The 14,026-nt window shown below is 54.6% G+C and overlaps 1 protein-coding gene across 2 annotated transcripts in view; it reads left to right on the forward strand.

Annotated features, from left to right (window-relative positions):
* Positions 1-14,026, forward strand: part of NCF2 (neutrophil cytosolic factor 2) — a 35,386-nt gene that overhangs the window by 18,557 nt on the left and 2,803 nt on the right. Inside the window, exons 3-13 of one of the 2 annotated variants that reach the window (XM_080648116.1) lie at positions 3,313-3,421; positions 5,616-5,750; positions 6,835-6,942; positions 7,282-7,341; positions 8,663-8,706; positions 10,005-10,146; positions 10,243-10,311; positions 11,218-11,293; positions 12,888-12,913; positions 13,332-13,483; positions 13,596-13,707. In XM_080648116.1, coding sequence (XP_080504242.1) covers positions 3,313-3,421; positions 5,616-5,750; positions 6,835-6,942; positions 7,282-7,341; positions 8,663-8,706; positions 10,005-10,146; positions 10,243-10,311; positions 11,218-11,293; positions 12,888-12,913; positions 13,332-13,483; positions 13,596-13,707 — 1,033 coding nt within the window. Of the gene's footprint in view, positions 1-3,312; positions 3,422-5,615; positions 5,751-6,834; positions 6,943-7,281; positions 7,342-8,662; positions 8,707-10,004; positions 10,147-10,242; positions 10,312-11,214; positions 11,294-12,887; positions 12,914-13,331; positions 13,484-13,595; positions 13,708-14,026 lie in introns of both variants that reach the window. The other variant, XM_080648115.1, reaches the window with a different exon arrangement.

The raw sequence follows: 14,026 nt of genomic DNA on the forward strand, positions 1-14,026 counted from the left end.
CAGAACTGTCATAACTGTTGGGGGTGGCGAGAACAGCCGCCGCACCAGGTGTTAGACCGGTGAGGTCAGGCTGGACCTGGGTTCAGCAACCTCAGTACTTGAGTTCTGGCTAGGAAGGATTTCAGAGCCCTGACTTAAATACATGGAGAAATCACCGAAGTAAGAATTTGTAGAAGAAATGGGCGTAGGAAACAAGTTACAGAGTTAAAGAAAGGGCCTTGGAGCTTAGAAGTGAGGAAGGTCAAGGGGACCCACCTGGGGGAAAGGGAAGGGCAGGGGCATACTCCGGGAGGCTCCTCCATTTCCGGGGTTTTATTCGGGGAGGGCCCCGGGAAGATCTCTATACAATATTCAGCCGTTTTCCAGGTGTGTCCTTTTAGGGTTGAGCCTCCACGGATTGATTGGTGGGCTCCAGGGCACGGGGTCATTATTCAGTGCAGCTGGGCCTGGGGGCAGCCATGGGTCACTGGTCTGGTTTTGCTGCTTTTCTGGGCCTGGAGCTGAAATAGGACTGAGGCCTAGATGTTATCTCTAGGGAGGAAAGGTCAGGGGGTTCAAACCGCATGACCAGCGATAGGCTAGGGGAGGAACGGTCACCCTGGGGACAAGGTCCCACCCTACAATTGCCCTCTGCTCGACACCCAGGGCTTTCAGTCCTGGTGACCCGTCCTTGCTCTGCTCATGTCTGTCTAACTGCCTACCACAAAACCACTTCCAGATTAATTTCCCAGCCACCAGGACAACATTGGGGCGCATGTCTGAGAAGGCAGGTGTGTCTCAGGGATGGACCTGACCAGCCTGTCATCTGAAAGGGGAAGGAAGCTGTAGGTGCTCAGACCCTGGGTCTTACGAATCTGAAGGGCTAGGACAGCAAGAGTGAGACCCTTTAGATGTTGCTGACAGCCATCTTTGTCCTGCAGTCAGTCTTTGACACCGAAAACTCTGATCTCCATCCCGTCACAGAGGTGTTGGACATTTTTACTTTTCTCAGCTGCTAAACCTCTCCTTTATCCTGGACTCTTGATGGCATGGGGCATGGATAGAACGGGAACAATCGGGAACACAGCAGTTACTAAGAAACCTTTCCAGGGAGTGTTACAGAAATGAGGATTACAAACGCCTGAGGCTCAGAGCTTGTGAAAGGCAGGCTTGCCCTAGCGGGTGAGCCCCTGCCTGGGGGCGCGGGGGATCGGGTCCAGGGCAGCCAAAGCGCCCAGCCGGGGTGTCATTGGGAACCCGCAGAAGCTGCCAGCACCTTGGCCTCCTAGGGACACTGTGCCTTCCAAGTGGCACCAAAGAGAACTGAAGGCGGCTGGAGGTGGGCGGGGGCTGCACGCTGTTTTGGGGCCTCACACTGAGCTGATTCAGACCCCGTGCAGGGGTAGCCGAGCTACGAGGCCCGATGCCCCTGGGGCCCACTGCGGGGGTGGGGTGGGGGGAGCAAGTTGGGGCGGAGCAGAGGCCTGCTGTGGGCAGTGGGGTGCTGCTTTCAAGGTAAACAGACATTTCAGCAGGACGCCTCTCCCTGGTTTTTAACAAGCGCTTTGAATCATGGGTAGGTTCTTTCCCTCTCCCTCCCTCGGCCCGGATCTTTAGACAGCCCAGGGGCTGGAGAATGATGAGCTGGATGTGTTGGGGTCATTCAATACCGGGTGACCCTGACGGTGTCACTTCCCAGCTGAAATCCATCTGCTTCGCCAGCGCTCTTGCCAGGAGGAAGCACGTTGTAGGTTAATGCCGACAGTGCCCCGAGGGTGCTCTCTGAGGACCTCGGGCGCCTCTGGCACAGGCAGGGAACACCTGGAACAGCATGTGCGGAGGAACAGGACACCTGCGTTTCCGTCTGCCCCTCCTCTGTGGCTCAGTGAATCGGAGCCAGTCACCCATCTTCCAGCCTAGAAAGAAGGAACAGGAATCCCGAAAGGATGTGTTAAGGTCTTGAAATGCTTCCTTCTTTGTAGGGAATGGCTTGCACGCTTCCCATAGGTTTTACACTCCTCTTTAAAACAAGGGCGTCTTAGAGCTTCTCCCAACCACCTCCCTTAGGACTCTCTGGCCAGCCACCCTCCTGGCCAGCGCCAGCTCCTTGAGGTCAGAGTTCCAGCTTCTGCAACGGTGTGTTTTTACCTCCTGATAATACTACAGTCTAGGTGTTAAGGAAGCAAATACTAAATGGCCGGCGTGTGAATTCAATTGCCAGAGCTTTGGAGCTCTGAAGATGAGGAGACAGGCTTTGAGAAATTAAACAACTTGCCCTTTGTTATGAGATAGTAAGTGGCAGAGCCAGGAGTCCAGTCTACGTGGTTTTGACTCCAGAAGTGAGATCCGGGACCACCTACCAGCAAGCTCCTCAGACTCTATGCTCCTTGAATATAATATGCTCCTGGTACACAATAACTCCTTATGTTGTGCACCGGGAGCCCCAGGGCAGGAAGTTGCCAGAATCTCCCGGTTGGTTGGTGGCAGAGCTGCTGGGTCCGGCCCCAGTCTCCTGGACGCTGTCTGAGGGCGTCTTCACACCATACCACCTCCTGCGGGTCCCCAGCAGCCGGAGCCAAATCCCAGGCTTGCCTCCAAGAAAAGCCACACATGGCAGCTCTAGGTCACGGCCTGGGGACTTGCGGTTCAGTTGTTCCGTGGGAGCCACAACCAGCAGCCAGATTTGTTCCTTCTAGGCCGGGGGCCTGAGGGGTGTGGGTAGCTTGTTTTTTTCCCTGCTCCCCAACCTCACACCCGGCAGGTCAGCAACAGCTCCCTCCCACCAGGGCAGGGAGGTCAGGGGCAGGCCGAGGAGGTGTGGTCCGGGTCCTGGCCACACCACCGTGGGCACTGCTGATATGACCAGCCCCGTTCTCTGCCACAATTGCACCACAGCAGCCCTGAGACACCTTGAGCTGTCAGCACAAGGCCCATCCAAGCAAGTACAGGGATCTGCAGAGCAGGGTTAGACATGTTCTCTGCTCCAGGTGGTTTCTCTTTTTCAAAGAGGGGGTGGGGGAGACTAAGCAACCACAAAACCAAGAGCTAAATTGGACTCAAAAGAAGCCAAGGAGAAGGCTCTGGGCTGGAGGGAGATGCCAGCAGCTGTGAGAGGGGCCTGAGTGGCGACCCTGTGTCAACCTTTGGGGAGGAGGGGCGGGTACCTGCACCCTGAGTTCTGTAGAAAACTAGGGCTCAGGGTTGGCACAGACCTAGAGGAACAGAAAGGCTCTGTCCCAGGGAGATGGACAGAGAAAGGGATGCAGACACATTCGATTCTGTAGTTTTTCCTCCAGGCCCGGGACTGGTCTGTTTTCTCCCTCTGCCCTGCAGATATGATTCAGCGATTAAAGACCTGAAGGAGGCCTTGGCTCAGCTCCGGGGCAACCAGCTGATAGACTACAAGATCCTGGGGCTGCAGTTCAAGCTGTTTGCCTGTGAGGTGAGGAGGCAGGGCCCAGCCTGGGCAGGAGCATGTGGGCCTGTGAAAGTATCCACGATAATTTGCATCACTCAGGTGGACAAGCTGTTTGCCCAGCATTATACTAACAAATCCAAATCATGGGTTTGCTTTCCGTGCGGGACCAGCCGTGACCTTGCTCAGTTCCTGAGTTACAGACCATGCTCTTTGCTATTAATGGTTCTGGCCTCATGTACTTGGTTGATACCCAAAGAGAACGTGGGGATATTTTCACACAAGTCGGTTCCCTCTCGGTCAAAGAACAGCTCAAAGCACCCATTTAGGAAAGTTCTCCATAGAAGGAGAACTTAATCTCTGTTTCACTAAAAGGGAGAAACATGACTTGGATTTCAAAAGTTGGCATACTTTTCCCAACCCACCCTCCCCAAGCCCCTTTAAATCTCAAATACCCCACTAGCTTTGAAAACTACAATCCCTGCAAATGTCACAGATCTTTATTTAGAAGAATCACTGAAGAAAGTCTCCTTGTTTAAGTTTCTCCAGCGGGAGAAGCCAAGTGTTTCCAGGGTCGCCCGGGGCTAATAATAGCGTCAGCAGCTGCCCAGGCCCCTGGGGACGCCCAGCCCTGCAGCAGGGTGGCCGATTCCTTCCCTTCTCCCAGGCCAGGGAAATGAGGCTTGGCGGTGGGAACTGCCTGCCATTTGACCAGCTGCTACAATAGGGTTTCTCAACCGTGGGTGTGTTGGACCAGATCGTTCTTGGTTGCAGGGGACTGTCCTGTGTATTGTAGGATGTTTAGCAGCATCCCTGGTCTCTGCTCACTAGAGGCCAATCGTCCCCCACCCCCAGTGTGACAACCTAAAACATCACGAGGTATGGCCCATCACCCCAGAGTGAGAACCACTTATACAGCTTTAAGGGCTGGGGGACCAAGTAGTTCCAGAGCAGCGGTCGCCAACCTTTCGAACCTCACGGACCACCGGTTGGTGACCGCTGCTCTAGAGAGAGGACCGTGAAATAGTGGCATTGAAGCAGGGCTCCACGGAAGGAAGCTCCTCCTGCAGTTGGCATTGAGATGACCTGGGGCAGGAAATGCTGGGGGTAGGCCTCTCTGCAAGGGACACTGGGCTTTTCAGGGTCCAAGGCCCCTCTGCCACCTGGGATCCTCCAGTCATCTCGCTGCTTATAAATCCCCTTGCCTTCCCCAGGGTATAACCCTGGCTCTGAGAAACCCCACCACCCTTTTTCAAAGGAGGCCCAACCTTTTCCAGCCATGGAGTCATAAAAACCTGGTGTGGAAAAGAAGGGGGCTGAGATGGAAGAGGAAATTTTAAAGCGCCTCGAGTTCTCTTTTCTTCTTGCACACACGGTCAAGGGAGGGCCGGGCCAGCCAAGTGTGTATGTAGGAGGCAACTGCTCACTGAGGCACAGAAATAACCTGGGAAGGGAGTTGGGTGGTGTTGTGTGTGTGTGTGTGTGTTTTGTGTTGTGTGTTTTTTTTTTTGGGGGGGGGGCTGTTTTTTATCTTGCTGATGCGTCTAAAAGATGTGATTCTATGTGTAAGTTGTGAAGCATAATAATAAAACTCATAAACCTACTACCCAACCCAAGACCTGGAAAGGTATGGCTGTTGGTGGATGGGCTGTTCCCTCCCGCCTCAGCTGAGGCGCTGCCCTAGGCTTGGGCCGAGTCTCTTCCCAGCTGTGGCCCACAGCGCATCCTCACTCCCATATGACTGTTTCAGTCTTGCTAGTGCCGTGTCCCAGGCAGAGTCTGCGGGTGCTGGAGCAGGACCATGCATCTGGAACCCTCTTCCCCCCCACCCTGCACCTGTCCAGTCTCCCAGCCCAGGCTCAGCGGCAGGCGGTGTTTTGAGAGGCCACACACATGTATCTCATTCCCAGCTCTTCAAGGGGTCTTGAGCCTGTCACTCTTCTTGATCCTAAAGCAACACAATAGTTGTTTCCTCCTGACCTACTTGGCTGTCAAAAAATGTACACGATGTTGGATTTACGCATTACGTGGTGTTCACTCAACACCGTCTGTGTGCTGGGCATGAGTCTGTAGCAAGATTGGTGTCTATTTCAGACATTCCAGGAGAGCTGGGAGGGGGAGAAAGGTCCTCAGGCAATGTCCCAGGAGCATCATGCCAGCTCCTCCTGGTGCCTGGATTTGGAGCAGCCCCTGCCTTACGGTGTGAACTGTGCTTTTCTAGGTGTTATATAACATTGCTTTCATGCACGCCAAGAAGGAGGAATGGAAAAAGGCCGAAGAACACTTAGCACTGGCTATGAGCATGAAGTCTGAGCCGAGACATTCCAAAATTGACAAAGCCATGGAGTGTGTGTGGGTAAGCGCGCTGGAGATGCGGGTGCGGGGAGGATGTCATTGGATCTGGGTCTGTTCCAGTGGACACGTGGATTGAGAACCCGTGGACGTGGTGCTTTTACTTCCTCTGAGTCCTGGGGAACACTCGTCTGGGGGTGTAACTCCACGCAGGCTTCTGAATCTGGAAGTGATTGTAAGCCGAAGCCTGGAGTATAGAACAGCAGAGCCCTGCCCAGGCCGCCCCCAAGTGGGGCTCCGTGGCAGCACACAGGGGGAGCAGGGGGCTGGAGCCAAGCAAGGGCAGAGGCCTGGCAGCCTGGTGGGGTGCCGGGCACCTGAGATGGCTCTCAACAGAAATGCATTGGTGATATGAACAAATGCTGAAAAGTATCCATAGCTTGTCTGAGCACATTTGGGATGAAGTTGCTTTTAAATCAGACTTTTAAAACGCCAGGAACAAGAGGGCACAGGTCTGTCTTAACATGCCTGCCCGCCCTAACCTGTTTGCCTCAGAGGTTAGCGCATCAGCCTGCCACTGAATGGTCATGGGTTCCATCCCAGTCAAGGGCACCTACCTCGGTTTCAGGCTCAATCCCTGGCCCTGGTCGCAGAGCCTGCAGGAGGCAACCAATCAATGTGTCTCTCTCATCAATGTTTCTCTCTCTCTGTCTCTCCTCCCTTCCACTCTCTATAAAAATCAGTGGAAAAATGTCCTCGGTGAGGATTAACAAAAAATGATAACGAACATGCCCATGTCAGCAGACACTGGTCCCAGGAGAGCACTGTTCTGAGCCAGTCTGGTGGTAGCGGTGGTGGTGGTGCCTCGTACACTCTGACTGACAGCCCCATCCAAGTCCCACAGAGTGGGAGAGGGGCACTCCCCTAGGAAAAGGGTGCTGGGCAAATAACACCAACAGGTCCACACAGTCCCTCAGCGAAAGGTGACAGCTCCCTGAGACCCTGAAACAATAACAAGTTCCATCCCTACACGTTTAGGAAAAGTGCTTTTGCGAGGTTATCTCGCTGTATCCTTGCACGCACTCGGGGAGGGAGCAGGGCAAGCCTCGTTACCTGTGCTTTACGGTAAGGAAACACTGTGCTCATAGAAGCAGAAGCTGTACGAGCCGGTGGTGATCCCTGTGGGCAGGCTCTTTCGACCAAATGAGAGGCAAGTGGCCCAGCTGGTGAAGAAGGATTACCTGGGCAAGGCTACGGTAGGTGGCGCTCAGCTTCCCTGGTGTCTCCTGAGGCCTGGGCCCCGTGGAGCAAGGTGGGGGGGGGGGGACTCTGAAAAGGACAACCCACGTGGTTTGGCCCTGGGATGGCAAGGGGAGACTGTTTATAGCGTGGGGTCTTGCTGAAAGATGCTCCTCTCTTTCCTCCCTTCTGCCTGACCTGGGCGGGGGCTGCAGGGTGACTTACAGGATGCTGGTCTTGGGGACCGAGCCAGTGGGAATGGATCGGGCTGGGAGGAAGGAGGGGATCTCGGGGGCCACAGGCAGATAGAGAAACAGTGCTGGCAGAGCCCTCACACCCCCCTTCCTCGATTTCAGGTGGTGGCATCTGTGGTGGATCAAGACAGTTTCTCGGGGTTTGCCCCTCTGCAGCCGCAGGTGAGGGTCCTTCCTGCTCCGTGGACCGAGGTCCCAGAGTGCTCTGTGAAACTCCCCGCGGGGAGGGCGTTTCCGCTGAGCTGCCTTACGTCAAGGGCTCCTTCAGCTGGCCTACAGGGCTGCCGAGGGTCCCGCGGCCATTCCTGTCACAGGCTCCACGACGGGTGGGGCATAAAGCAATTGGAGGCTTAACCAGCCTCAAATCCTCAAGGAACCAACCCTCCCGCTTGCCCCGAATGCCAGTCCCCACTTCTCTAAGGTCTAGGAGAGCTGAAGCTTCGACTGTTCTCCCAGAAAACTGAAATGCAAGCTGACGGAGGCCTTTGAACGAGTCCTCTTCTCGGGCACAGGGGCTGGTAGGGGCCTCCTGGGGGCTGGGGCCTGAGGCCCTGAGCTCTCCTGGCAGCACCCATCGGCCTGTGTGCAGGGGGTTCCCTTGGGAACACAGGGAGGGTGCCCACAGTGAACCATGTTCCGCCCAAGCTGGGCTCAGAGCTGTGGTCCCCGATGGACTGGATGGCAAGGGGTCCATGCGAAGGCAGAGCTTCCTCGTGGCGGGGCGGGTAAGACAGGCCGAGCAGGAGTCAGGCTCTGCTGCGAGAGACCCATGATGGGCAGGAGCGCTGCTCAGCACTGACAGGGCGGGCTCCGAGGGCAGTGCCCAAGCCTGCCTGGGTCAGAATGGTGACTGCAGGCCCCGAAGGTGACCAATGCGGAGGCCCGGAGGCTGAGAGGAGCAGAGGAGAACAGAGGGTCCAGATTCATTGATCTTTCTCACACTCAATTGTGGGAAACCTCTCAGAAGTCCCTTGGGCTTCGAGCAGCCAGACGAGGAGCAGGTGCCAGGTAACTGGACTCCGTGGTGCTCGGTGGAGAACAGGAAACGCACACTGAAAGGAGAGTCTCGCCTGGTCGGTGGCTCTGGAGTCGATTTTAAACACCCACGGGAGTCATGTGATAGAGCAGACATTAATTATAGAACAGAGCTTCTGGAAACGGTCCCAACAAAGGGCAGAGCTCAAGGTCAAAGGCATCCTCGTGACGCCATGCTGCTCTGTGACAGACCAACTTCTCCGGAACCAGGTCTGGCCCAAGACGAACTGCTGTGCTGGTGAATCCTGGCCAGGGAGCGGGCAGGAGCGTTCCTTTCCAGTGTTCAGTCAGCATGCACTGTGCCTCTCCCGAGACGGGGTTCTGATGGAGCCACAAATGCAGTCTTCGGTTTTCTGGTCGGGAAGAAGGCTCCAGTGTCCATTAACAGTCTGTTCTTTTTCTTTCTTTCTTGTCCTGCCTGTCTTCATCTCTCTTTGATGTTCAACAGGCAGCGGAGCCTCCACCCAGACCCAAAACCCCCGAGATCTTCAGGTAAGTTAGGGTTAGATCAACATGCAGACGAGCCAAGCTCCAAGCCTGGACCGATGGGTGTGGAGGGGGTGGAGAAGACGCTGGGGGCCTGGCTCCAGCTACGTGGTGTTCCTGTGTCCCCCGGTCCATGGGCACAGCCACCGTACAGGGAGGGCTTGTTGCTGAATGGCAGTAGTGTCCCATGGGACGCAGCCACCCCTCCCAGCGGGGGAACGCTGGCCTAGGGCAGTGGTCGGCAAACCGCGGCTCGCGAGCCGCTCTGTTGACTAATGAGTTTACCAACCACTGGCCTAGGGCTGCAGGGGCCCAAGCTCTGGAGTCAGGCAAGCAGAGTGGAAGGCAGAAGGGCTGTTTTCACTCCCTACTGACACATGTTTTCTGAAGAAGGACTCGAAAAAGAAGTCCTTCTCCTGTAAGATGAAAAGCAAAGAATGGCACAGCTTTCTTAAGAACTGCATCTCAGTGAGGAAGTCAGCCTTGCTCCCCACCCAAAGAAGGTTTAAAACAGAGTGAAAAAAGTTCCAAAGCAACTATAAAAATGGGGGCCTGGAGGAGCTCATTCCTAACTGTCTGCTGGAGGAGTCTGTGTCCGCTGTGTAAATAGACACAGGGTCGGGAACAAAAGAAGGGCGAGGGGACAGCGCCAGCGGGGAGTGAGCGGAGGAACGTGAAACTATCGCCACCTGAAGCCGGCCTCTTGGTCACACATGCCAAAGCGCCCCAGCGCCCTGAAGAGCTAAGTAGGAAGGGAGGCAATGACCTAGAGTAGCTCGCAGTGGGCAGCCTCAGTACTTCCACACACACCCCTACTCCTCACAGCTCCCCCTGCAGGCACCTCATCCCCTTCCGTGTGCCTGCCTGACCCCACACTGGCTCCCGGTGGCTTCTCCTCTGCTTACCCAGCTGGCTCTCACCAGCCTTCCACCGGTGCCATTCCCCTGCACACTCACCTGCTCCACCCCGGCCCGGACATGGGAGCTGGCCAGGCACACCAGGAGCCTTCCTCCCCAGGGAAGGGAGGGCAAGGACCGCAAGGCCTCTATATCCACGCGGTTTTCTTTTATTCTTGTCCCACTGCAGATGGCTGTGAAGCGAGTTCACGTACAGTTCCCTACCGCGCCCTCTCGGTGCCCAGGGAGGCACGTGCCTGCTCAGGGTCACACAGACAGTTAGTTGGACGTGGAGTTAGAGGGTGTCTGGAGCAGTCTCCCGGCTCCAGGTCCACTATGCTTGACCCACAGTGGAAGGGGATGTGCTCCAGGCCAGAGAGTGGATGGGATCTTGTGTTTATCCCTCAGGGCCCTGGAAGGGGAGGCTCACCGTGTGCTGTTCGGGTTTGTGCCTGAGACACCGGAGGAGCTCCAGGTCATGCCCGGGAACATCGTCTTTGTCTTGAAGAAGGGCAATGACAACTGGGCTACGGTCATGTTCAACGGGCAGGTATTCAGGGGACCTGGGGGTGGCTTGGAGGGTATGGGATCCTGGCAGTCAACGGCAGAGCTTTCTGAGTACCCCCATCTGCTACCTTCTTCGCAGAAGGGGCTTGTTCCCTGCAACTTCCTCGAACCCGTGGAGCTGCGGATCCATCCTCAGCAGCAGCCCCAGGTAAGTGGCACCAAGGCCTGACCCATCCCCCTGCCCCCACCCACTGCCGGGCCTCTCCATGGAGGGGGAAGAGCAGTGTGGGAAACATCACCATCACCGAAGAAAGATTCATGGACCCTGAGCCCGCCTGGAGTGGCACCAGCTGTCCAGAGCGGAACCTGGGATGAGGGGAAAGCCCAGATGTGCTGAGCAGAAAGTCTTTGGGACTGCCAGGGCCCACCCACCTTTGTGATTCCTCCTGGTCACAGGACCCAATGCCCACAACATATGAAGGTTAGGTCTTCCCAGAAATGTCCTCTTCACCTGGAAAAAGAGTCAACGTGTTGCTTGGTGAAATGCCACAAAGAGAGAGGGTGGGGGGAGGAGGGGAGAGAGAGAGAGAGAGAGAGAGAGATCCGCTTTAGAGCACTGCTCTGGAGCTGCTACCAGCCCCTCCACTGCCCCTCAAGGGCCCGCCCTCCTGCTGGGCCTGAGCAGAGTGTAGATGGCTGGGCAGTGCAGCAGGTGTCCTCTGTGGGCTGGGCAGTGCAGCAGGTGTCCTCTGTGGGCTGGGCAGTGCAGCAGGTGTCCTCTGTGGGCTGGGTCCTCCCTGGTTGGAATCATGGCATCCAGATGACTGGGAAAGTTGTAAATGAGGGTGATTAGGCAGCAGGGTCCTTGACGAGGGGTGGATTCTTATTTCTACTGTGGTTTGTTTCCACTGAGCCCACCCTGCCTCCCCTTTTAACCCACTTTTCTTCGTCTCCCCCCTCCCCTCCACGACACCAGCACTCCTGCCTTTAGGAAGTCATTTGCACCTGGCTCTCTTCCCTGGGGGTCTGCGGGTCTCCCCCTCCCCCACTCCTGCTCTGGCCTAAGAACTTTGGGGAGATGAAAGTTCTCACCATCTCTTCCTGTCCCAAGCAGGAGGACGCCTCCCCGGAGTCTGACATCCCAGCTCCGCCCAGTTTCAGTGCTCCAGGAAGACCCCAGCTGTCACCAGGTGAGTGTCCTTGGAGCGACATCCCGAGCAGGAAAAGAACCCTCCAAGCTGCTTGCAGGAAATTCTGGTTTCTTTTCCTCTCAGCAAGCCACTCAGCTCATGGCCACTCAGCCCCAGAGCCCCGTCTCCTGCTCTAGCCACCCACCCTCCCAGCACACAGGAAAGAGATGCCCCTTCCCCCTACCTGCTGCAGAACACCCATGGGGCTGGTTTGGAGGGGGCGCGGGGGCAATGAGTGTCCCAACTCAAGTTGTCACCAAACCCCTCGGTCAGTACTGAAACCACGTTGAAGTAACTGCATGTTTACCACAGAGGGGGTCGGGATGGTTCTTTTCAAAGGTCTCAGGAGCTCTATTATCTGGAAAAGAAATCTTCTGCAGAGCCCTCGGGACAGACAAAGGACCCAGGGGCAGACCCTCCTGCTGAGTGGAGAGCGCTGCCTCGCTGCCTTGGCAGGAACGGGCTTGCTTTCTGCCACGAGTGCAGTTTAAGCAGATTCTGAGTGTTTGGTAGAGATGCAGTGATCCTCACGCCCACCAGGTCATCAGAATCCCCTGGATGCTCCCCACACCTGTTTTTATTTATAACAATGTCAAAACCACAGAAAAGTTGAAAATATGGTACAAAAAAATGCCAGAATACCTTTCACCTAAAGTCACCAACTGCTAACACTTTGCACCATGTACTTGCCCTGCCCCCCCTACACACACACACACATATATTTCCCCTGAGTGACTGAGCCACTTACATAGTTATACTTCACCCCATACTTCAGCGTGTATTTCCTAAGAGCAAGGACATTCTTCTCCATAACCCCAATTCGACTGTTAAACCCAGGACATTTAACATTAATTTTATAAAATGTATATTTCATATTCAATCACTCCAATTATCCTCCAAAATATCCTTGCTAGCTCTTTTGTATGTTTTCCTGTCTAGGGGCCCATCGGGGATCACCTATTAACCTAGGAAGATTTTAACAGTATAAATCCCTAGGTTTCTTTATTCTGATTTTTCAGACCTGGAATTACCTTAGGAATCTGTATTTCTACAAAAAAACTTCCCAAGTGATTTTAATAGTCAAGCTTTGTTTGAGATCAGTGATCTTTTTTATGATGATGAATCCCCTTTAGTGTATTTATGAATACTTCTTATATATAAATGATATGCATATTGCCATATCAATATATTATACACATTGAAAACATACACAAAAATGAAGGACAAGGTAAAAATAAGTGGTTCTAACATTTCTTCTTGTGGCCCCTGGCTCACCTCACAGTCCCTGTGTCTTTGCTTTGGAGCCCACTTGTTCAACCCTGCCGACCCCAGGGGTTGGTGAGGATGGGCAGTCCTTCGATAATTACCCATAGCTCCCTGGAAGCAGAGACTGGGTTCCTTTGTGCATTCATGGCTTTGCTCTTCGCATGCCCCCAGAGGCAGATTTTCCCCACAATAAGGTTAATAGTTACCCTAGAGATGAAAGGGTATGCAGTCGGGTGCCCTGTCCTAAGAGGTTTCATTCTGTGTATGAAAGGGGCTGGTCAAGAATGTTCATTCATCTTCTTTTTTCATTCCTTACCTTCTTGTTTAGGTCAGAAAGAAAAAGAAGAGCCCAAGGTAACATTTTCCCTCGTATTATTTCAAGAGGTAGAGAATGGAAGAGTGTCCACCACGGGCATATCTTCCCTGGATGATAGAAATAGTCCCAAAGAAAGGGCAGACCAGTGCCACCATGCTCACAGCCCATGCCCTGGGGACCCCTCAACAACCTCCCGTCCCATCCCCACGCACATATTCCCTGCTGGCCCATAGCTGGTGGGCCAGATCTCGCTAGGTAGGAATTCCTGTCCAAGCAAGAGCTGGGCTAGAAGACCTGCAAAGACCCTTCACATTACTTATTGAAACCAGGGACGTGTTGGCCTCTCCCGGCTACATACAGTACTCCCTGTGCTACCAGTAAAGCCGTGGCGAGCCAGGAGGTTGCCAAGAGGAAGCACAGACACTCATGAGTTCCCTTTGCTTCCTCTCCCCTCAGGAAATAAAGCTCAGTGTTCCCATGCTCTACACACTCAAGGTGCACTACAAGTACACGGTGGTCATGGAGACCCAGCCCGGATTCCCCTATAGCCAGGTGCTGGACATGGTGTCTAAGAAACTGGAGCTCCTGCCAGAACACACTAAGCTGAGGTGAGCTCCGCGCAGGTGGCAGTTAGGGGGCCTGGCGCTGGCCTGGAGGACAGAAGAGGATGGTTTTGCACTGATGTTCTCTGATTGGTTCTTCCTCATTATCTCCACCCAGCTATCGGCCCAGGGACAGCCATGAGCTAGTGCCCCTTTCCGAAGACAGCATGAAGGCTGCCTGGGGCCAAGTGAAAAACTACTGCCTGACTCTGTGGTGTGAGAACACAGTGGTGAGTGCGGTGAGCCTGAGGGTACTGAGGTTGTGGGCCCCGTCCTCAGCAGCAATTCAACATCTAGCAGGCCCTCATGTAATTCTTCTAGCCCGATTTCAGGCGAGGAAACAGGTCCAGACAGGTTACACTGCTGGGAAGCAGTGGTGCTGGGATACAAGCCTGGTCTTTGGACTCCTGGGCCCTTTCTACCTTATGGTACTGCCTTTCAACATGGAGGACCTGCCAGGGTCTGAGCCAATAGCACTAGGAAACGAGTACCTCTAACACAGCACAGCACTTTCTAATGCTGATCCCTTAAATCCTATGACTCACATCT

This window comes from Plecotus auritus (assembly GCF_963455305.1).
Source record: "Plecotus auritus genome assembly, chromosome: 12".
NCBI lineage: Eukaryota > Metazoa > Chordata > Mammalia > Chiroptera > Vespertilionidae > Plecotus > Plecotus auritus.